This window comes from Lissotriton vulgaris, chromosome 3_1 (genome assembly GCF_964263255.1).
Source record: "Lissotriton vulgaris chromosome 3_1, aLisVul1.2, whole genome shotgun sequence".
In the NCBI taxonomy this organism is placed as follows: domain Eukaryota; kingdom Metazoa; phylum Chordata; class Amphibia; order Caudata; family Salamandridae; genus Lissotriton; species Lissotriton vulgaris.
Window position 1 is genome coordinate 533,580,305 of NC_141689.1, and position 23,325 is coordinate 533,603,629.

The 23,325-nt window shown below is 44.1% G+C and overlaps 1 protein-coding gene across 3 annotated transcripts in view; it reads right to left on the reverse strand.

Moving 5' to 3' along the window:
* The window catches only part of UTP15 (UTP15 small subunit processome component), a 226,069-nt gene that overhangs the window by 128,026 nt on the left and 74,718 nt on the right, over positions 1–23,325 (reverse strand). For all 3 annotated transcript variants that reach the window (XM_086960791.1, XM_086960792.1, XM_086960790.1), the window contains exons 5-7: positions 16,857–17,035; positions 15,214–15,339; positions 5,361–5,496 (exon numbers count right to left, since the gene is read on the reverse strand). In XM_086960791.1, the coding sequence (XP_086816917.1) occupies positions 5,361–5,496; positions 15,214–15,339; positions 16,857–17,035 (441 nt within the window). The remainder of the gene's footprint in view (positions 1–5,360; positions 5,497–15,213; positions 15,340–16,856; positions 17,036–23,325) is intronic.

Sequence of the window (23,325 nt, forward strand, 5' to 3'; positions counted from 1 at the left end):
GGATTCCAGTGTCAGATTTATTATTTCATGTACTCAGAGGTCCCTACTAGAGGGGGCCCCTGCACCAAACCAACCACTGGTGGGTTCCTGACTGGTGAACACCAGCCTACCACCACGAGACAGGTTTCTGGATTCCTGGGTTGAGAGCCTTCGCTCCCAGGGCCCAGAAACAAAGCCTTTCCCTGGCAGAGGTGTTCACACCTCGCCCAGCTCAGGAAGAGCCATCTGTGGCAAGGGAGCCTCAAATAAATTGCTGCATTTCCAACGCGACTCTGACATCTCCTGCTATCAGGAGTAGGACCCCTTCCTGTCTCACAGCCTTTTCAGCTGGAAGATACGAGGGAAGCTTTAGCAAGCCCAGGAGATGTGCCCACCTCTGCCAACTCGAACCTTCAGGTGGGGGAGATTAGGTGAAGCCCACTCCTTAGTGCCCGCACTCTTGCTGATGTGCAGCATCCCCCAATGAAAGTTATGGAATGTGCTCACCACTGGATTCAAGATAGCCTGGCTGATGAGTATTATGAATCTGAAACCGGTCCCAGGATGCTTGTTTCCAGTCCAGGGAAGACATGGCTTGGCAGTTCGGGCTGGACTGTTCCCATGAGGCACAGGGTCAGACTGATTTGCATATGGCCATGTCTGAACTGGGGTGGCTGAGTGAGCTAAAGAATGGTGATGGATTAAATCCAGATCAGTTGACTGGGGGTGAGTGTTTGATTTGCTCAAACGCTCCGTCCATCATCCCCTTTTGTTTCGCTTTGTTCGCCCTAAGTTGGCAGGTTATGCTCAGACGTGAGTCCCTTGCTCACTTGGCCACTGGATTCAAGATAGCCTGGCTGATGAGGATTATGAATCCGAAACCGATCCCAGGATGCGTGTTTCCGGTCCAGGGAAGACATGGCTTGGCAGTACGGGCTGGACTATTCCCATGAGGCACAGGGTCAGACTGATTTGCATATGGCCATGTCTGAACTGGGGTGGCTGAGTGAGCTAAAGAATGGTGATGGATTAAACCCAGATCAGTTGACTGGGGGTGAGTGTTTGATTTGCTCAAACGCTCCGTACATCATCCTCTTGTTTCGCAATGTGCTCACTACCACATGTGGGGGGAGCACACCAAGGGCATATTCACCCTACGGTCAGCAGCCCATTGGCTACTACCTCGAAACCCCTAAAACGCCCCCTAAATACAGTATTTTACGGGGCAGCCGGAACCCTGAAGGGAGTTCCTGACAACCGAAGATGATTGGCAGAGAAGACGATGCTACAGACGGAGAACACAGAGACAACTGCTTTGGTCCCAGCCCTACCTGCCTGCCTGCTCCTTTCACAAAACCTGCAACAGTCCAGGTGGCCCACCCCCCCCAGAGGAAGTTCTACAGCGACCCTGAGCGAGAATCCGTTGAGGGGTGACCACTCCAAGCCCCAGTGACGACGCCTGCAGTCTCAACACCCAATCCCCCATCCACTGCGACCGGACGGGTTAGCGTATTCCAGATGTCAAAAGGCACCCCTGCAGTCTCTGACTCTGTGTCATGGTGACCAGATCCCAAAGTGTCCTGACATTGATGGACATACCTACTTACCTGCCCAGTTGTTGGATCCTACCGGAGGATAACCTGGACCAAGCCTGCAGCCAAAATCCGAAGACGACAACCTCCATAGGATTGCATTGAGCTCCAGACACGTTTAAGCACCTTGCGCCCAAGCCCCCCTTGTGCCGCTGGTGGTGTAGTCTTGGTTGTAAATTGGGACCCCATCCTTCACCCTCACCTTAACAAGAAGAGTTTGTGTCCCAAAACCGAGTGGCCTGCCCATGAGCAGCCACCAACCAAGGTGCTCCCTAGCCCCATTGGATAACCTTGGCACCCGTGTGCACCAGCCCGCCTTGGTGCCGCTGGTGGTGCACCTAGAGTGCCTACCTACACCTTGGAGAACCTGGATTCTCCCTTCCAAACCTCAATAACCAAAACCGTTTACTTACCTTCAAACTTAACACTGCTTTTTCCTCCATAGGAGGGCATTGAATGTTTTTTTCTGCAAAAGTGTCACTGTTTCTTACCTTGCAGAACCAAAGTGTATCAATTCATGCAAAAGTATTACATTGCCTCCCCTAAAGTATTGCAGTACCAGTTTAAGCTTTCACTGTAAAAACAAACTGAAAAGTAACGAAAAGCACTTACCAAGTATTCCAGAAAGTAATCTGAATTAATTCCACGTATTCAAAAAAGTTTACTAAGTGTTTCCTATACTGCAAAGTAGCTTATATCCTTATTCAAAACCAGTACACACCTTATTTTGAAAAGTATTATTGTTTTGAAAGTATCACTAAGCTGCTACTAAGTATATATTGGTTCTAGTAACAAAAATGAAGTAAAAACCTTTTATACCAACCATTTGTCTGGATTTAATCTTTGAGTGCGTGACATAATTTCTTGCCTGAGTGTGTACAACAAATGCTTAACACTACCCTCTGATATGCCTAAGTGCCCAACCACACTACCACAAAAGAGAGAAAGGTATTATCTACTTTAGCCTCTGCTATATCTCTGGGGACCCACTGGATCCTGTGCACGCTATACTTTACTTTGGTATAGTATATACAGAGCCAGCTTCCTACATTACTGTTTTGTCTACTTCATTTTGTTTTTTTTATTGTTTGCATTTCTAGTTTATTACTAATTTAGTACTACATAAATACTTTACATTTTGACACCAAGTTAAGCCTGTCTGCTATGTGCTATAGCTACCACTGGGTTAAGCTTCGGTTTAGTTAGTAAATGTAGTAGTTCACCATTACAAGGAGTTTGATTATTACTTGAGGTGGATACTGACCCCCAACTAGTAACCCAATATCTTACACGCGGTATTTAATAATCTACTGCAATATTGGAGGACATACAGCAGGATTTGAGGATCCAGCATCTGATAAAAGCCACTCCCAGGGCACGAGCTGGACTTTCCTCCCTGTTGATGAAAGGAAGCATCTACTTGAGCTCTGCTTTTCGCCTGTGGTCCTATGCTTGGGTTCTGCTCACCACCTGTGTTCCTGGCTCTCCGGCAGAGAAAATCTGCAAACTACTACGTTCGTCGTCACCTTTGCTTGTGGTGAATATTTCAACTTCTTTTTCAATGTCACTTCAAAGAATTTCTTCGCATCCTTGGAACTCTGACTCTTCCAAAGTTGTTTTAAGGAGGTCCAATGATAGGGATAAGCTAAGGAGAGTATGATTCGTTCTCGGGACTGATTGAATTCTTGCACTACCACTTGCACCTACATACTGAACTCTGCCTTGCCTTCTAGGTTGTGGTGTAACAACTGACTCTTGGGCCTTTGACAAGTTATTTACAAATCTTGAGTGAATCTTTTTTTGTGTATGAAACCTGTAATAGTGGAGCTTTAACAGATGGGTATACATCACAGGAACAGTCTCACAATGATTCCATTGGCTCTGTCAAAATAAAGGTACTGTGACACTGACATGTTGATTGTTCAATTTAAGAAAATTCCATCTTTTAATTGAAGCACTATGCTTGAACCATCGGTATAACTACAGCCTACTGCCTCATAGATTTATAAAATACACACACATATATATGTGTATTACCTACGGACGGTCGCCAGTAGGTAGTTATAGTTAGGATCTAGTTTCCATAGGAAATCAGCAACATTCTATTTGGAATAACTTTGGCGCCGGTGGACGAATCTTCGCGAATTTCTCCTAGAAAATGGCCTGCTCCGCTCCGCTCCTTCCCTGAAAGTTTGGGGGTGATTCATGAAGCAGGGGCCGAGAAAAAAGGGGGGTCCCAAAACGTGTTTTCCCCATGCAATTTTCCATAGGACCTTTAGCCAGGGCTACAGGCTGAACGGAATTACATCAAATTTGGCAAAAAGGTAGAGTTTGGTTCGCAGATCATGCTTTTTGTTAAATGGTGTGAATCCGTTCAGTAGTTCCTGAGAAAATCATAAATAAAATCATAAGTATATCTATAGGTGCGGACCGTACGGGTACTGTCCGCGTACGTACGCAGACCATCCAGAGCACGAGCTGCATGCTAATTGGCTGGCAACTGCCTGTCAACACTCCAAACCAGAAAGTGTTGGCAGCCATCTTGTACCTCAGTAGACTGAGGCACAAGAAAGCAGAAAAACAAACGTGTATAACGCAAAAAAGGGGACAGGGTAGAAACACCCTGACCCCCTAGGCCAAATGTCAAATTTGATGTCATTTGAGATGTCATGAATGATGTCATGAGTGATGTCACTGACCATGTCATGAGTGATGTAATATGTGACGTCATCAGCAGTGCATTGCGGGCGCGCGAGTTAGTTAGCTGAACTAACTATAACGTTTGAATTTCAATGGTTCTGTATGAGTGAAATGTCCAGCTAACTATAACATATGCGAAACCTATTGTTTTTTAGTGCATTTCTAAGGTTTTTTTAATGCTAATTCCTAAATATAACGTGGCTGAAACCTATGGCTTTTTCAGGGAAATGTATATATATATATATATACATATATATATATATATATATATACACATATATATATATATATATATATATATATATATACATACACACACACACACACACACACGGCAAAGAATGACGACGGCGTGTGCGGTTTAAAGTCCTTTTATTACGCCGCAGTCGAAACGCGTTTGGCAGCGGCGTAATAAAAGGACTTTAAACCGCACACGCCGTCGTCATTCTTTGCCGTATTTATTTGGACTAGGTTCGAGGAGTCCACACAAGACGACGCAACTCTTATCGAGTGGGGCAGAGAATACTCGAACAACGAGACGCTATATATAATAAACGAGACGCTTTTCTAATAAACGTTTATTCCTGCTACTCACTCGAGTTGGATCCTTTGTGAGCTTCGCTTTGACTGTTTGCTGTGGCGTAATGAGGTCTGCACCCTGATGTTTCCTGTCATCCACTGACAGGCTGGGATTGCTTTTCATATATATATATATATATATATATATATATATATATATATATATATATATATATATATATATATATATATATATATATATATATATATATACACACACACATATATATACACACACACACACTTATTATAAATTTATGAGGCAGTAGGCTGTAGTGCTACCCATGATACAAGCATGGTGCTTCAAGCATGTGAGCTTCAAGCTCACAATTGTAATCATGCACTCCTTGCCAAGTAAAGTTCCAATGCTACGTTTTGGGCGCAGTTCACATAAACATCAGAAGCTTAAATAAAAATACATATAAACACTTCATCAAGACAAAAATGTTCAACATGCAAAAGAACGCCAACTGCAAATAACAGATAAAAGAGAACTGTAACAAAGCTCACCTATCCAATGAACCAGACAGCAGCCTATGTCCTGAGCTGCTTAGGCACAGACTGGTAACAGTTTTATGATGATTTCTCAGGGACACTAGCAACTGACCTCCCCTTAACATGTCCCAGATCTTAACATATCGACCTCCTTTATGATGGAAATAAAACAATGTTTAATGTATAACAATAAACAGACAAATAGAAGTTTTCAGAACAGCAACATTTTAGAAGATCCATTTGCTTTGTTACTGTGCTAGATATGCAACAAAACCGCCTAACCTGTCTCCACATTAATCCTCAAATGCTCACTTCTACTCTTCTTGAGTTTGTTGCAACCCTTCTTACTGCTCTGAAGTTTACAAATACTACTTTGTATTTATGAAAAAAAGAGGCAAGTGTGTAACAACAGTCAATAAATAAAAAAATACAAAAATTAAAAAAAGATACTTGGCAAACTAGGATACATTTTCTTGAAGCATACATCACAACACCAATGACATACTTCCAACAAAAGCGAGCAATTATTACTTTTCTTCATAGTATGTATTCGAAACAAGCATTAGCAAAGTCAATAGGACGTGCCTTGTTGAACTGTTGAGTTTGTCAATGCCTTTAGCCAATGATGTTTAGGATCAGCAAAATAAAAAACCAAGGAAATGGCACTATGATGCAGCCACGTCATTATTCTGTATGCACACAAGTGTTATGATGTAGTTCATTTAGTAAATTGAAACATAAAAATGTTATTTATAGGAAAGCACGTTTGGTCACCAAATGGCAGCTGGCAGGCCCTTCACACACACAAAAAGGTAAAAATAAATAGATAATGGTATAGTAATGTGTGAGGAGCTAATGGGAGGAAGAAAGAGCGAGTGTTAATGTTATCAATATTTCTATAGCGCAAACTAATACCCGAAAGTGTCCTGGCGCTGCATATGATGTCCTAAAGAGATTACTAACCGGGGTCAAAGGGGAACATTATTTGCTTGCAAAAAGCCAAGTTTTAAGAGATTTCCTGAAGTCTAGATGGTTTGTCAGACACCTTAGCTGCAAGGGAGGATCATTCCATGCCTTAGATGCTCCCAATCCAAAACTTCTGCCCTCCCAGTTGGACCTCTTTACCAAGGGCACAGATATCAGTTTGGCTGTGGAGGAGCGCAGTGGTCTGCATGGAACATAGGGCTGAAATTGTAGTTTAAGATGAAGGGGTCCAATACCTTGAAGGGATTTCTGGACCACACAGAGAGCTTTGAAAGTGACACTTTTTTTTACAGGCAGCCAATGGAGCTTTCTAACCTTAGCCGAGATAGAAGCATGCTTGGGTAGGCCGGTAAGTAATCTGGCCGCTGCATTCTGCAGAATCTTCAGTTTCTTCATCAGGCCCTCCTGGATATTAAGATAAAGACTATTATAATAGTCCAATCTGGACATAGCTAAGGCAGTGAACTATACGTTGGCTGTCTTTAGGTAGTAGGGGCATGATTTGTTTGCAAGATCTGAGAACAAAAGTCAAGTTCACTTGGTCCTTAAAACTAAGCTTGTTATCAATGTAGAATCCAAGATTCTTAACTTTCCTAATTGGAATTGGCAAAGGACCCAATGTGTCTGGCCACCAGGCCGGGGTCCAGAAATTTCGGTCATGGCCAAACTAAACCACCTCAGTCTTGCTGGAGTTTAATTTAAGGCAGTTTTGGGCCATCCAGCTGCCCACTGCTGTCATACAATCATGGAAACGAGATGCCAGTCCTTGTACCCTATCTGGTAGCAGAGAAACCACAATCTGTGTATCATCCGCGTATGATGTTAAATTGAAGCCTAAGGATTCAATCAAACGGGCAAGCTTAGAAATATAAATATTGAAATGTGTTGGGCTAATAGAGGAGCCCTGAGGAACACCACAGGAAAGCGAGAAGGATTTTGCTGTGAATTCACCAAGAGACACAGTCTGTACCCGACCCGATAAGAAGGATTTAAGTAGTTTCCAGGCAGTATCTTTGACTCCAATCTCTTGTAAACGGTCCAACAATAAAACATGGTGGACCGTATCAAAGGCCGCTGATAGGTCCAACCTGATCATGGCCGCTTTACCTCCTTGATCCAAGATGGACCAAATTTCCTCCGTAGATTTCAATAAGGCAGATTCAGTACAGTGACTCCCCCAGAAACCATACTGAGTAGGATCCAATACCTGGGCCTCTTCCAAAAACAGACTCAGTTGAGAATTTGTGATTTTTTCTGTGATTTTAGCTGGTAGTGGGAGTCTGGAAATAGGCCTAAAGTTGTTCAACTCTTTAGGATCAAGTTTTGTTTTTTCCAGGAGGGGCACTATGGATACGGTTTTCCATATTTTGGGAAAGTACCCCTCCTTGAACATAGCATTAATAAGAGAAGTTAGAGTAGACGTGACTGGTTCTGGTGCTAGTTTGAGTATAGAAGGGGGGCAGGGATAATTTGGGGGGCCTGATTTAGTTGCCATCAAAAGCTTAAGAACCTCTGTATCCGTGACTGGAGCAAATATATCCAACTTAGGACTAGAACATTGTGACAGATTCGAGTCTACTATATTCGTCAAAGCTGTATTGGTAGTTGAACTTGTCAAAGTAGAGAAAATGGCCTCAACTTTGTCAAAAAAGCATCTGGCTATATTATCGCACAACTCTGGATAGCTGGAATAGGCTGTGGGGACGGACATGCTAAAGCAGTAACTGTTCTTAAGAGTTCTTTAGTTGAGTTCCGTGCGGAATTGATTTTATTTGCAAAGAATTCACGTTTTGTCCTCAGAAGTAGCTGCTTATACTGACCTAAATTATATTTGTAGTTATCTGGTAGGATAATTGCAGGGGAAGTTAATAGTTCATGAAGTTCCTCTGCTTTAACTCTATTCCAAGCCCTGTTAACCAATGTTTTTTTGGCAGGCTTCCTAGAGCAGTAATCTTGTCTAGTCAATTTAAACAGACCTGCCTTGTGAGGGTGGGGGCGGGAACCAAGAGCACGATGGAGATGCACATAAGCACATATTTTAGAATGGACTGTCCCAAAATATTTAGATGAAAGATTTCTTTAAAGGGCGGAGAGGGGGGGGAAGGAGCAACAGAGGAATGGGTGCAGTGGGCAGGGACACAGCGACTGGACGAGCATTTGAGGGAAGGGAAGAATCACAAGAGAGATGGCAATAAAACACAGACTGATATAGGGTGTTTGATGAAAAAGAAAAGAGTATTTCCCCAAATATGAGCATTGGAAGAATACAAATTAGCCAATCAAAAGGATGGTAAAAAGGATAAGCTCCAAGGAAGAGACAAACACAAGAAGAGAAATGCAAGCTACTGCCTCAGGAGCAAATGAGAAAGATATTAAAAGGCAACTTTAAAATTAAAAGGAGTGGTGTGGCTCACTGGTTAGAGGCGGCAGACCAGGAAGCTGAGAACAGCCCGGGACCAGGGTTACATTCCCGACGCGGCAGGGTCGTGGACCAGGGTCAGCGGACTCGATAATTCTCGCCTCGGTGCCTAATCTAACCAGGGATCACACTCGGCAACTCTGGGTATTAGCTTGCCTCATCTCTACAATGGCCCCCCACATTCGCCGGGGATGCCTGGTTTCACCTTGGAGATACCCAGTAGGGACCATCTCACAGGGATAGCCAGCGGTCTACAGCGCCATGACGCCTCAGGGCAGCAGTGCGCTTTACAAGACACATTACATTGCATTACTAATGATAAGCCATGGGCAAGCTCTAAGCCCACTATACATATTCAGTATGTGTAGGAAGCTGGCTCTGTATACAGTAAACCACTGATTGATTATATTGTGCACAGAGTCCCGAGATTCCCTCAGAAGTGTACGGGGCTCAATGTAAACCCAAAGTGCTCTATTCCGTCATGCAAACCCAAAGTGCTCGATTTGTGGTAGTGTGGGCGAGCAGCCTTAGGCTCAACACACAGGAGTGTAAGACATTTCTTAAGCACACAGTGATTAATAAATGACATATGGCTAAAAAAGGAGATCCACACCAAATTTAGAAAAATATGCTTCTTTCAAGATTTATCATAAGCCCAAGATGTTCGCATTAACGTAAGTACGTTTTTTCAGGAAAAATAAGTTATCCTTTAAATAGTGGGCACAATGCAACTTTCAAGCTTTGCAATGTTAACCTATGGGAGGAAAACGAGTTTTGCAGGTAAGTACAAGACTTACAAATCCAGTCTTCGGAGTTTGAGGTCAGCACCGGACAAGGTTAAAGTTGAGACTAAAGGAGCATCACAGGGGCGGGCAGGTGATGAGGTCACAGTCTAGGTCAGACGCCCAATGTTAACCAATAGAGACTGGGGGTGATGGAAGATGCGCTGCTCACAGGTGAGTAAAGCGGTGTCCAGGGTTGATCTCCTGGATTTAAGGTAAGCACAGGGGGGTCACAATGTAACACCAAATTTACACCAACACCGGCACAGGATTGGTAGAGTGCAGTGTCAACACAGCATCGAGTGCCAAATGCTTTTCCATGGAGGAGAACCGTTTTGAACAAAGGCTTCAGGCTCATGCCAGGAGGCCGGATGAAGAAAACCCACAGCTGGCCAGGTAAGTAAAGATGCTATGCAACCTAGGTACACCGATGGTTGAGGTCTCCAAGGCCCAGGGTCTTTGGATGAAGGGGTATCCTGAGCTGTCGGAAATCTCTTATCGGGCAGATCGTGGTCAGGGGGGGAAGTCTTCAAGTTGAGGCTGCAGGCGTCGCGGAGGAGTGTGGCAGGGGTCAGCCCACGGTGGACTCATGCTCAGAAGCACTGGGTACTTTCGCAGGACTGATGGGCCACTTGGACCCTTGGGCGTCAGGTGCAGAGGTGGATCCAAAGGCAAGTTTGCAGTTCCGCAGATCAGAGTTCTTTTTCTTTGCAGTTGGTTTCTTCTGGACAGGTCTGCTGTCCACATGAGATTAGGTGTCTTTCTTCAAGGCAGGCAGTCCTCCCAAGGTTCTAGAGCTCGCTAGTTTGCTGGGCGAGTCACTCTTCTTCAGCAGTGTCTTTGAGGGCTGAAGACAGGCCGGTAGGGCTGGGTCCAAGTCAGTTGGTGTCTTCAGTCTTCGCTGCTGCATGGCTCTTCTTTGTAGGTCATTGAAATCTGATTTCATGGTCTGGGGGAAGCCACCTAAATACTAGATTTAGAGGCATTACAAGGGAGAATCAGGTAGGGACCAATGGGTTCCTTACCCTGTGTGTCTACACCTACTATTATGCCACTTCCTGAGGTGGCATAGCCCTAGCCCAGATTGGAAAATTCCCACCATTTTCAAGATGGTGGGCACTGAAATGTGTGCTTTACTTCGGCTCCAGAACCTGAGGGGAGGAGTTGGGGAAGGGGGGCACACCCCCTATTTTTACAAAGTTCTCTCACCGGTTCTCCCACCAAAAGTAGCTTAAAGGCTTTGTGTTTGGTACTCTACGATTTAGGTCTGCATCATTACATGCGATTACTGCCTAAATGAAATTACCTACCAAGCCTTGTCTTAACTAAGACTTTCTATCATGACTATTTATGAAAGTATGTTTGAACTGCGCTCCAAGATTTGTACAATAGGACTGAAAGACTATTCCTGCATCCTGGTTGTTTTCCAGTGGCCCCCAGTGGCTGCAGCCACGCTAAGGCATGGCCAGAAAACTGCAGAGTACAGCATTGTGTCTACTACCCTAGACAAAGTATAGAATTTTAAGAAGGCAAGCCCTCATTACAGCTTACTGTTGTACTGCTCTCCAGTTTGCTCTTTTCACTACCTGGTGTGGATCCGAGCCTACTTCTAAGTACTCTGAGCCTTCCTACATGGGAGAGCATGCCCAGATTGTGGCTTACATATATGTGATGATTTTTACTGCTGATCTGCAAAGTTATGGCACCACATTATGGCTTCAAACCACGTGTGCTGTATGCCTGCAGCAGTTGATTTCTGTAGGAAGCGGTCTTTTTCTGTAGTGTACCAAAACAAAGTACCCTATGTAGAAAGTCCAGAGGACCCTTACTGGCATACAGGGCTTAAATTTATAAACCCAAATGCTCTCTTTGGAGGTAGTGTCGGTGAGCAGTTTAGGCTTATCAGAGTGTAGTGTTAAGCATTCAAACTGAGTATATATATATTCACTGAAAAAAACATAGGTTTCACACCAGTTATAGTTAGGTGGAAATTTTATTTGTATAAAACCATTGAAATTCCCACGTTATAGTTAGTTGGACTCACTATAACTTGCGCGTGCAATGCACTGCTGATGACGTCACATATTACATCACTCATGACATGGTCAGTGACATCACTCATGACATCACTGATGGCATCTCAAATGACATCACTGATGACAACATCCTTGTGACAAAGTGGCAGACCTCCTATCAGCATAAAATAACCTTTGACACACACATTCAAAAATAGAAACTAACATTTTCTTAAAAAAGGAGAAACCAATACCAATTACAACAACTTATTAGGTAATTCCAACATCTACATACACATCCACTCATTCACCAACAGTTCTATATAGTCACTCATGCATGTACTTACTCATCATATGTACTCATACACCTATACATCCTGTTACACACTAATACTCATCCATATAGTTACTCACACACAAATTCACACATGCAAATAAACTATCAAAAAACCATTTACTTGATTATACTGCTAATTCCTAACTATAACTGTTGTGAAACCTATGGTTTTTTCAGTGAATATATATATATATATATATATATATATATATATATATATATATATATATATATATATATATATATATATATATATATATATAAAATTTCTATGCAAAATGAAACCCCTCATTTTGTTCCTTTGCCAATTAAATGTTTTAAGTGTTAACACTTTATTCCAATCAAGATGACTTCAGGTGTGCCATACTTTTGTCATAAGTATGACTGTTAGCGCTCTAGTTGTTCTTTAGAACACTCTGGGACATTCTGTCATTGGGCTATAGTTGGGCTACATCTGGCTGATATTTGGGCTACATTTGTGTTCTTTTTGTCTCTGGTGGCCATCTTTGGGCTACATTGGGCTACATTTGGGCTCTAACATATATATAGCCCAATGTAGCCCAATATATATTTTTTCAAAGTTAATGTTCGTAAAAACCACTGGAGCACATATCTTGAGACATAGCAACGGCACACAAGCCCCCGCTTGACGAATCCTAACTATAACTACCTACTGTGGATGGATAGATAGATAGATAGATAGATAGATAGATAGATAGATAGATAGATAATTTTTTTTTTCAGTCAAACATCTCCTCCGCTCGGGAAATATATATATTTAATTGCACAAGTACGCTTTGAGAGATCAATTTTAACAAGTGAGTAAAATTGTAGCACAAATGCGTTCCTACGCTGTAATGCTTTACAATGAAGAAAGAAACACGACTGCATACAGGTATTTCCAATCACCCCCTTAGGACTTAAGATGGTAGGGCCTAAAGTACCACCAGCAGTTCGAGTTTACCTGGCCTTGAGTGTCCAGGTGCAGAGGTGCTGGATAGGTTGGTAGCCTTGTGTGTGAGACACTGTAGGCAAGGGGAGGGGGGGTGAGGAGGTACCTAGGAACAAGCTGCAGAGGGTGACCTGGGAACAACCAGAGGCTTGTAGGTTTTCAGGGGGCACCTCTAAAGAGCCCTATGGATGCATATATGAATAAATCCAACACTGGAATCAGCGTGGGTTTATTAATATGAGTAGCTGGATACCAAACATCCATACCTTTAGTGAAGAAATCATCTAGCTGGGGAACTTGTTTTCACCAGTGTCCAGCACATGTTCTAAAATGGCTTACTGTTCATTTGCGCTGGCAGTAATGGTACTGACCAGCACAGAGGCATATCTGCTCATGCAGGCATGCCCAGCCATGTAATATTAAGCACCCTGCTTTAGGGCTGTAAGGCCTACTGTAGGGGTGACTTACAAATACTGCATGCAGTGTTGGGGACATGACACACAGGGATGTGTGTTATGTCGTGTTTTCACATTTGTCTGCACCAAAACACGCAGCTTGCAATGGCAGTCTTGCATGTGTTTGGTGAGGAGGCCCTTAGGGTGGCACAATTTGTGCTGCATCCTTTACGGACCCTACTTAGTATCACATGCCCTAGGTACCAGGGTAACCATTTACTCGGGGCATCCAGAGAGTATAGAAAGTATTGTCAGTTGGGGGGCAACAATTGTGCAGTTTTGGATAAGAGATCTGGCACTGGGGACCTGGTTAGCAGGGGGCCAGTGCACTTCCAGTCGAACTCTCATCAAATACCAGGCAAAATATGGGGGGGGTTACATGTCAAAAACAGTCACTTTTGTACATAAACTTCCCCCGCCCCGCCCTCACCCCCCCCTAAAGAGGATGAAAAAACTCTTCCCAACACTCTTCATCTTCTAAATGGAAGAACCTAGATAGGTCATCTGCACTGGCATGCTCAGTCCTAGGTCTGTGTTCCACTGTGAAGTCCATCCTCTGTAGAGTAATGGACCACCTCAACAGTTAGGGGTTTTCACCTTTCATTTGCATCAGCTGTCTGAGAGGCCGTGGTAAGTTTGAAAAAGGAAGGGAGAGCCAAACAAACATGGCCTGAACTTCTTCAGGGACTGGGAGAAAGTGACATGGTTAGCCCCATACTGTTTGCCTGGAATTTAATCCGGTTTCGATTGAAAGTGGACAGGGTCCATGCCAACCAGGACCCCTGTACCAGCGATCCTTCCCTAAAACTGTACCGCAATTGCCAAAACTTCCGATTCCCTTGTAGTTCCCTAGTAAACGGCACCCGTGGTATCCAGGGCATTGGGCCTGATGGACCCCTCACCAAGGCCATTTTAACTGTCACTGTGGGCTGCATGCCTTGGTGCAAAGCAGCACTAACCAAGGTATAGGTAAGTCACCCCTCTAGCAGGCCTTACAAGCCCTAGGGCAGGGTGCACTTTCTCTAAGGTGGGGGCACATCTGCATGAGCAGATATACCCCTACAATATTTATGTCCATCTTAATATTGTAAGTGCCAGGGAAGCCACAGAGCGTACTTAGGGAGGAAACGCAACAACTCGAGTTCCCCAGTACCATGATGGCGTCACCAACCAACTCCTCTAAATAAACAGAAACTGATGTCAGTGTAGGATTTGTTGAAACGTATAACCAGAGGGCACCTCAGAGGTGCCCCCTGAAAACCAACCAATCCGGGTGTGGTCTCTGACTGGCTTTAGGCAGCCTGCCACCACCAGACATATTTCTGGACCCATGGGTCAAAAGCCCCTCCTCTCTGAGGTCAAAAACAAAGCCAATCTTTGGCGGAGGTGTCACACTTCCTTCCCCAGGATGAGCAAAATGCTCAAGAGGGAATCTTCAAAGGCCTTGCCACCTTTATATTGCAACCCCAGCCTCTGCTGCTAGCAGCAGATGGCAGCCCCGATTCAAACCCCCACTTCTGGCGGGAGAACCGACAGGAAAACTAGATTAGAATAGGTGGCGTGCCCCCCTTCGCCAACTTCACCCCCCAGGTACTGGTGAAAGGTGAAGCACATTTTTCAGTGCCCACCATCTTAAAGATGGTGGGACTTATCCAATCAGGGCTAGGGATAGCAGACCAAACCATAGGACTCACTTAATTTTTGCCAATGTGCAAACTGCTGCAGAATACAGGGTCAGCCTTTGAGGGGCAAGAAAATGAGAGGAAAATACTTACCAATATCCTAGGATTAGATGACAGAAAGGGAGACTTTCGTTTAAGAATATATCTAAAAATGCATTACTATTCCAAAGTTTCCCATATGCAGATATGTCGACAGGGGTAATTTTAAACAGATAATAGAATACAATTATTGCAATTTGTACCTGCGGACACCAGAAGGCCCCCAGAGGGGTACATCAGGACACTCTCCACTGGCTGCCCATGCTCCATTGTCATTACACTTTTTTCAGTTCTTGAGTCAAATACTTTCACAGTGTGATCGTACGAACCTGCCAAATTAACAAAGGTTGCATTTGTTAGAGTCAAATCATGCTATTAGAAGAGTTTTGCACGATTTGATGTAAACTAAGTTGTAGGAAAGACAAATTCACAATTTTTAATACATAATTAACAAAGAATTAGAACAAGCTGTAATGCGTGCAAACATGGGCTCTAATTATTTAATCTGGAAATCAAGTTAAAGAGTTCATGACTGTTTAAATAATAAATAACGAACAATTAGGCACAGTGAGAATAATCAGCTACTACAAACTATTTCCTCACCATCTATAATGATCATTTTTTGGGGGTAATAGGACAGTAATCGAAGAAAAAAAACGCACACTTAAGTCAACGTGTACCCTCTATCACCATCAGTATCTCCCGAGCATTTCAAAGAATTCTGGGCTCGTAACTTCACACACCTCTATTATTAATTCCAAACAATGAATCATATTTAACACTAGTCTTTCGGCTTCAAATCAGTTATGAAGACACATTAGTTATAAATTCACATGCTTTGTTTAACCCTGACAATTAATGACTACTATGGAAATTGTCAGCAAAAATAGTTTAACAAAAAACAAATAGCTATGTGGACAAATTCAAGGCTAGGACCATAAAATGCTCCACCCGATGTTGTCCTTTCCTTAACTTAACACCCTAGGCAGTAATTTTTGTCATTAAATTCCACCAGAAATATCTTTATTAGAGTTACTGAAAACTGAAATTATAAGATCACCCAATTGAAGTCAAGTATCTCCTCTTTCAAAAGAGAGATGAAATACAGCAATAACAACAACTGCCCACAGAAATGGGTTTTTCTATATAGGAGTAAATGAATCACTACTTGATCAACATTCATCCCAACTGTTGACAAAGAAGTGCATGCACTCTTGAATGGCCACACTGATCAACATTCTCCAGCTAAGGTTAATGCTATTTCCACCCCCTATTTTGTTAGCCTCTAATACGAATATGCACTAATCCTTTGAACAATATTTCTATCACATACTTTAAAGCAGTCAGTTCTCGCCTCTTAGATCTAGCCAAAGGAGTGGTCTAAAATGTAAGGGTAACATATGCTCAGCACAACAGTGGGCTTTTGGTCTCTTTCTGGTTTCATTACATACTATGTCAGGGGCATATCTATGATAACAAGAATATTTTACAACAAAACTGATGTTTTATAGGACTACCCTATGTCACACCCGATGTATCAATGTGCTTGGGTGAGTTTGCACACTATTCCTAACACAAACATCTCACGGTTTGCAATTTCTAAATGTTAACTTCTAGAGATTCTTCTGTAACTATTTGCAGTTTTGAAGGATAAACAAGTTTTGCAGTCATGTTGCATGTGCCTGCCTAATTTCTGTATCACACTACATAGGACTATACAGCGCAGATGCCAGAAATGTACAGGTCCCTGTACAATCATGACAACAGTCAAGAAATAAAAAAAACGTATCTGTGTGCCTAACCTATCTATTTGAACAAGGGAGGAAATAAAGATTTGCTAACATACCGGTTACAAAGAGATCTGCATTTAGCTTGCTCGTACAGCCACACCGGATATAGTCTGTGTGTTCTTTGTAGGACAGAAGATCTACGGAGTTTGGAATATCCCACAACTTACACGTGTAATCATCTGATCCAGAAAGGATTCTATATTTATCCGAAGTGAAGTCTACAACATGCACAGCTCTGAAGAAAGAAAACAGAAAAAAAATCCATAGAAGCATACTTAAGATAACAGGTGTGCACTTTTTAGGCTCACTGTATCACTTGGGAACAAAAGTAAAGTTTGGTAAACACAACATTTCATGTACACACATTTATAGGTACATGCAACAGAACGCTTTACATAAAATTCTTTCATTAACACAAAATACTAAACTTATACAACAATATTATGAACTAGACTAGCTAGCTCCCTTGCAAACCTATCCTTATAGGTATAAAGGAATAAACAGGTTTGATGAAAAGAAAAGTCTACAATACCAGAGTACCGGAGGGAAATAGCAGACAAGACATGGATATACTTCACATTAAATGCAAAAAGTGCACCCTAGTTTTATGGGAGCCCAAAGTTAGCACCCATACAACTGTAGTTATGGCAACTGTTAGAAATTGGGTCTCTAGTTGACATAGGTATGCACACTGTCCGAGTAGGGACCACAATCCTTGTCAGGGTAAGTCAGATACACAACCAAAATTAACCTGTGCTCACAGTCTTGTAGCTTGGCACAGATCAGTCAAGCTTATCTTAAGAGACAATGTGTAATGTATTTGTGCACACTTAAATTGCAGTAACAGTGAAAAACACCACAAAAAGACTCCACACCAGTTTAGAAAAATAGAGAATATCTGATTATAACAAGACCAAAACGGAAGAAAAACTCCAATAAGTAGAAGTCGATATATGAATGTTTAGAGATTAAATGCAAAAACAGTTCTTATAATTCACTAGCTGTCTAAAGGTTACTTGAGGTCGCGAGGGATCGGTTCAAATCCAAAGTTCAGGCAGACCGTGATGGAGGGCAGGCTGGCTACAGAACCCCAAAGGATCCACTAAAAAAGTACCTTGTGTGGAGCAAAGCATCGACGCTGAGAGTATGATGCTTCTGTCCTTTCCACATAGTCGAGCCTTGCAGTTGGAATCAAAGTATCGGCGCTGAGTCATCGTTGATCTCGCAGTTGGGACTCACGTCGTCATCGAATCAGCACTGCATCAGAGGGCGGTGAGTCAGTTCCGATCAGGGCAAACAGAGAAGAAAACAGCTGCAGATCCCACTTCTGAGGCCCAAGACTAGAGGGGGCACCTCAGGTAAGGGAGGACTCAAATGGCAGAGTCCAGCAGCACCAGCAGGGTTGCAAGCAGTCTTTTGCGCCCCTGAGACTTCAGAAAGAAGGAGGCAAGCCAACAAGCCTTTGAAGAATCTTGGGTTCAAGGATGTAGAGAGCAGGTCCAGCCCCTCTCACTCCCAGGCAAGAAGCAGCAAGCCAACACAGCAATACAGGTAGCAAAGAGGCAGTCCCTCCTACGGCACAACAGCTCTTCTTCCAGGCAATATATCATTGGATCCTGTAGTGTTATGATTTGGTGGTGTCAGGAGTTCAATACTTCAACCCAAATGTGCCTGTGAATTGGGGGAGGGGGACATCAAAGAGGCCTTTGAAGATCACAAGATCCCTGCCTTTCCTGTCCAGGCTCTTGAGTCACTAGAGGGGGGTATGCAGCTTTTTGTGTGGGGATAGGGACACCCCTATTCAGGTGCAAGTGTCCCCCCCCTCCCTCCCAATCTACCTCGGGAAGGCTCATCAGCCTTGTGATGGGCCATCAGGATGCAAATGCCACACCCCAGCTCCCTTTGTTTGACTGTCTAGAGGGAATGCACAAAACCCAGCGGACACCCAGCCCAGACGTGTCTTCAGAGACAGACAGACCCATAGAATGGATAAATAAGAAAATGCCAACTTTCTAAAAGTATAACCAAGAAGGAATGTAATTGAGCTCCTGACTGTCGCACTGCGAAAACAGGAATATTTCCATATCATAAACAACTTTTTTCCACTTTAAGTTCTCAATATTCCTCGTATTTAACCTGAACCAAACTGTTTGTTAGATAAATGTGTATATTAATTAAATGTGCCTTTCTACCATTATCTTGGATAGTGAAATAATGTTACTTTTTAGAATCATTTTGATAATCTTGGTTATCATCTTCTGAAAAAGGAGACCAAGTGCACCAGGGAATACTTGGAGTTCTCTGGACGGCTAATGGTCTCCAGTAGAGTACCACAAATATCACTCACTAGGTTGTATTCTTTACTTGTGGCATTTCAGGATTGACAATCCGCCAAAACCTTCATCCCAAGTTTATCCATACTTCCGACATCACGGCGAAAACAGCGTAATTGCAGCATGATTCATTTACTGTACTTTTTCAAATGTCTCCTGCATACCCTCCAGGCCTTCAGCAGCGACACGTTGGAATAAATCATACTCGACAAGTAGGGTCAAAGGTATTTATTTCTGATCACCCAATGCATTTCAGGCCACATGATCCCTTCGTCAGGGGTCACTTCCAAGCCGAAACCGGCAGCCTCATCTTAACGTGCAACTTCATTCGTCACTGCCAGCATTCCCTTATTAAAGGGCAGGAGTGCATTCTTTCATCGTTTCTCTTGTTACACAAATAAACTTTTCTAAAGTGGCATTTTCAAACTTTCAATTTAAAATCAGACTTCACCATAAGTTGTGATTTAAAATTGTAAGTCCAGAGACACCAAACTCCAAATCTCTATTGTTCCCCAATTGGAAATTACACTTACAAGATGTGTTCAGACCATCCCAATGTTAACCTATGGGAGAGAGAGGCCTTGCAGTAGTGAAAACTAATTTAGCAGTTTTTCCTTAAATGGGCATGTAAAACTCAAAAGTACATGTCCTTCCTTTAAAATATACTGCATTCTGCCCGCAGGACTGCAGTGGGTGTATCTTAGGGGTGATTGACATGCAATAAAAGGAAGGTTTGGGCTTGTCAAGCAGGTGAACTTTCCAAGTCAAAACTGCACACACAGGCTCTGCAGTAGCAGGGTTGAGCTAGGTTTAAAGGCTACTGAAGTGGATGGCACAATCAGTGCAGCATAGCCACTAGTAGCTTTTAGTTTACAGACATTGGGCACATATAGAGCACTTTACTAGGAACTTATAAGTAAATTAAATATGCCAATTGTAGATAAGCCAATGTTACCATGTTTAGAGTACAGAGCATATGCACTTTAGCACTGGTTAGCAGTGGTAATAGGGCCAGATTCCTAAAGCCAGGAAAAATAATCTCAGCAAAACAGAAGATCAGGCGGCAAAGTTACGGTAAACCATGCCAAGGATGCCAGGTCTAATAGCAACAATATCCATTCACCTTTCTTTTATCATGTTGAAGACAGTCTGGCACCCAGTCCAATCCATTTTTTATTAACACTTCACTCTTTCTCTAAAGATCACACTGAATGCAGCTCTAACAACCATTCCCTTTCACCACTCAAAAGATATTCAAGCCAGGTGAGCAAAATGGGAAGAAAGATCAACATAGCCTCAGATTAATAACGAGTGATACAACTATTGAAAAAGGGTTGGGTAACACTTTAATTTAGATGGTAGAAGTTTTTTGTGATTTGAGACAGTATGTTGCTCATATTATTACATCAGGAGGAAACCAAGTATGCGGTTTTCCAGCATGGAAAAGATTAAAAATATTTTTGCTTTTGCAAAACGTATATCTTTATTGCATAATTATGAACCCTCAAAGTTGAAGAGATGTCAACTAAGTAATAACAAGCATTGGAAATGCAATAGGTCTCGCATTAGGAAAGTTTGAGCGATTGGTATTGTAAATGACACTTTTTTTTATTTATGTGTTGGTTTTGAAAATAGCAAAATTAATAGCTTTGTCAGTTACAATGTCAATAGTTTTAACTTTCGCAAATGTGACACCTATGGCATTTGTAATGCAATGTGTGTTGTATTTACGTGACTTAGATGTATTGATATTACAAATAACAATGGCTTTTAATTTTGTAAATAATTAATACTTAAATAAAAGTTATTGTAATTTATAATGGCAATAGCTTAAACGTTTGTAAATAACTTTTGTGAAGATTATGTTCAGTGTATTTTATTGTGACGAAAATCCAAGAACATTGCATTTGCACCTACACACACACACAGAGCCACACACACACACACACACACACACACACAGAGCCACACACACACACACACACACACACACACACACACACACACACACACACACACACACACACACACACACACACACGTGGTGGTGGAGGATCTGGGGGATATGGTGGTGGTGGATGCGGTGGTGGATGTGGTGGTGGATGCGGTGGTGGTGGATGCGGTGGTGGTGGATGCGGTGGTGGTGGATGCGGTGGTGGTGGTGGTGGATGCGGTGGTGGATGCGGTGGTGGTGGAAGTGGTGGTGGATGTGTTGGATGTGGTGGTGGATGTGGATGTGGTGGTGGTGGGTGTGGTGGTGGATGTGGTGATGGTGGTGGTGGATGTGGTGGTGGTGGAAGTGGTGGTGGATGTGTTGGATGTGGTGGTGGATGTGGTGGTGGATGTGGTGGTGGTGGATGTGGTGAAAGTGGTGGTGGATGTGGTGGTGGATGTGGTGGTGGATGATGCGGTGGATGTGGTGGATGTGGAGGTGGATGTGGTGGTGGATGTGGTGGTGATGGTGGATGTGGTGATGGTGGATGTGGTGATGGTGGATGTGGTGATGGATGCAGTGGATGCGGTGGATGGGGTGGCGGATGGGGTGGTGGATGTAGTGAAAGTGGTGGTGTATGTGGTGGTGTATGTGGTGGTGGTGGATGCGGTGGTGGATGTGGTGGTGGTGGATGCGGTGGTGGATGTGGTGTTGGTGGATGCGGTGGTGGTGGTAGATGTGGTGTTGGTGGATGCGGTGGTGGTGGTAGATGTGGTGTTGGTAGATGCGGTGGTGTATGTGGTGGTGGTGGTAGATGCTGTGGTGTATGTGGTGGTGGTGGTGGATGCGGTGGTGGTGGAAGTGGTGGTGGATGTGTTGGATGTGGTGGTGGTGGTGGATGTGGTGGTGGTGGATGTGGTGGTGGTGGATGTGGTGGTGGTGGATGTGGTGGTGGTGGATGTGGTGGTGGTGGATGATGTGGATGTGGTGGTGGATGTGGCGGTGGATGTGATGGTGGATGTGATGGTGAATGTGGTGGTGGATGTGGTGGTGGATGTGGTGGTGGATGTGGTGGTGGATGTGGTGGTGGATGTGGTGGTGGATGTGGCGGTGGATGTGGCGGTGGATGTGGCGGTGGATGTGGCGGTGGATGTGGTGGTGGATGTGGATGCAGTGGATGTGGGGGTGGATGCAGTGGATGTGGTGGTGGATGCGGTGGATGTGGTGGCGGTGGATGCGGTGGTGGTGGTGGATGCGGTGGTGGTGGTGGATGCGGTGGTGGTGGTGGATGCGGTGGTGGTGGTGGATGCGGTGGTGGTGGTGGATGCAGTGGTGGTGGTGGATGCAGTGGTGGTGGTGGATGCAGTGGTGGTGGTGGGTGTGGTGAAAGTGGTGGTGTATGTGGTGGTGTATGTGGATGCGGTGGATGATGTGGTGGTGGTGGATGCGGTGGTGGATGTGGTGGTGGTGGATGCGGTGGTGGATGTGGTGTTGGTGGATGCGGTGGTGGTGGTGGATGTGGTGGTGGCAGATGCGGTGGTGGTGGTAGATGCGGTGGTGTATGTGGTGGTGGTGGTGGATGCGGTGGTGGTGGAAGTGGTGGTGGATGTGTTGGATGTGGTGGTGGATGTGGTGGTGGGTGTGGTGGTGGTGGATGTGGTGGATGTGGTGGTGGTGGATGTGGTGGTGGTGGATGTGGTGGTGGTGGATGATGTGGATGTGGTGGTGGTGGATGATGTGGATGTGGTGGTGGTGGATGTGGATGTGGTGGTGGTGGATGATGTGGATGTGGTGGTGGATGTGGTGGTGGATGCAGTGGATGTGGTGGTGGATGCGGTGGATGTGGTGGTGGATGCAGTGGATGTGGATGTGGTGGTGGTGCATGTGGTGGTGGTGGATGTGGATGTGGTGGATGTGGTGGTGGTGGATGATGTGGATGTGGTGGTGGATGTGGTGGTGGATGTGGTGGTGGATGTGGTGGTGGATGTGGCGGTGGATGTGGCGGTGGATGTGGATGTGATGGTGGATGTGGTGGTGGATGTGGTGGTGGATGCAGTGGATGTGGTGGTGGATGTGGTGGTGGTGGATGTGGTGGTGGTGGATGTGGTGGTGGTGGATGCGGTGGATGTGGTGGTGGTGGATGCGGTGGTGGTGGTGGATGCGGTGGTGGTGGATGCGGTGGTGGATGCAGTGGTGGTGGTGGATGCAGTGGTGGTGGTGGATGGGGTGGTGGTGGTGGTGGATGGGGTGGTGGATGTA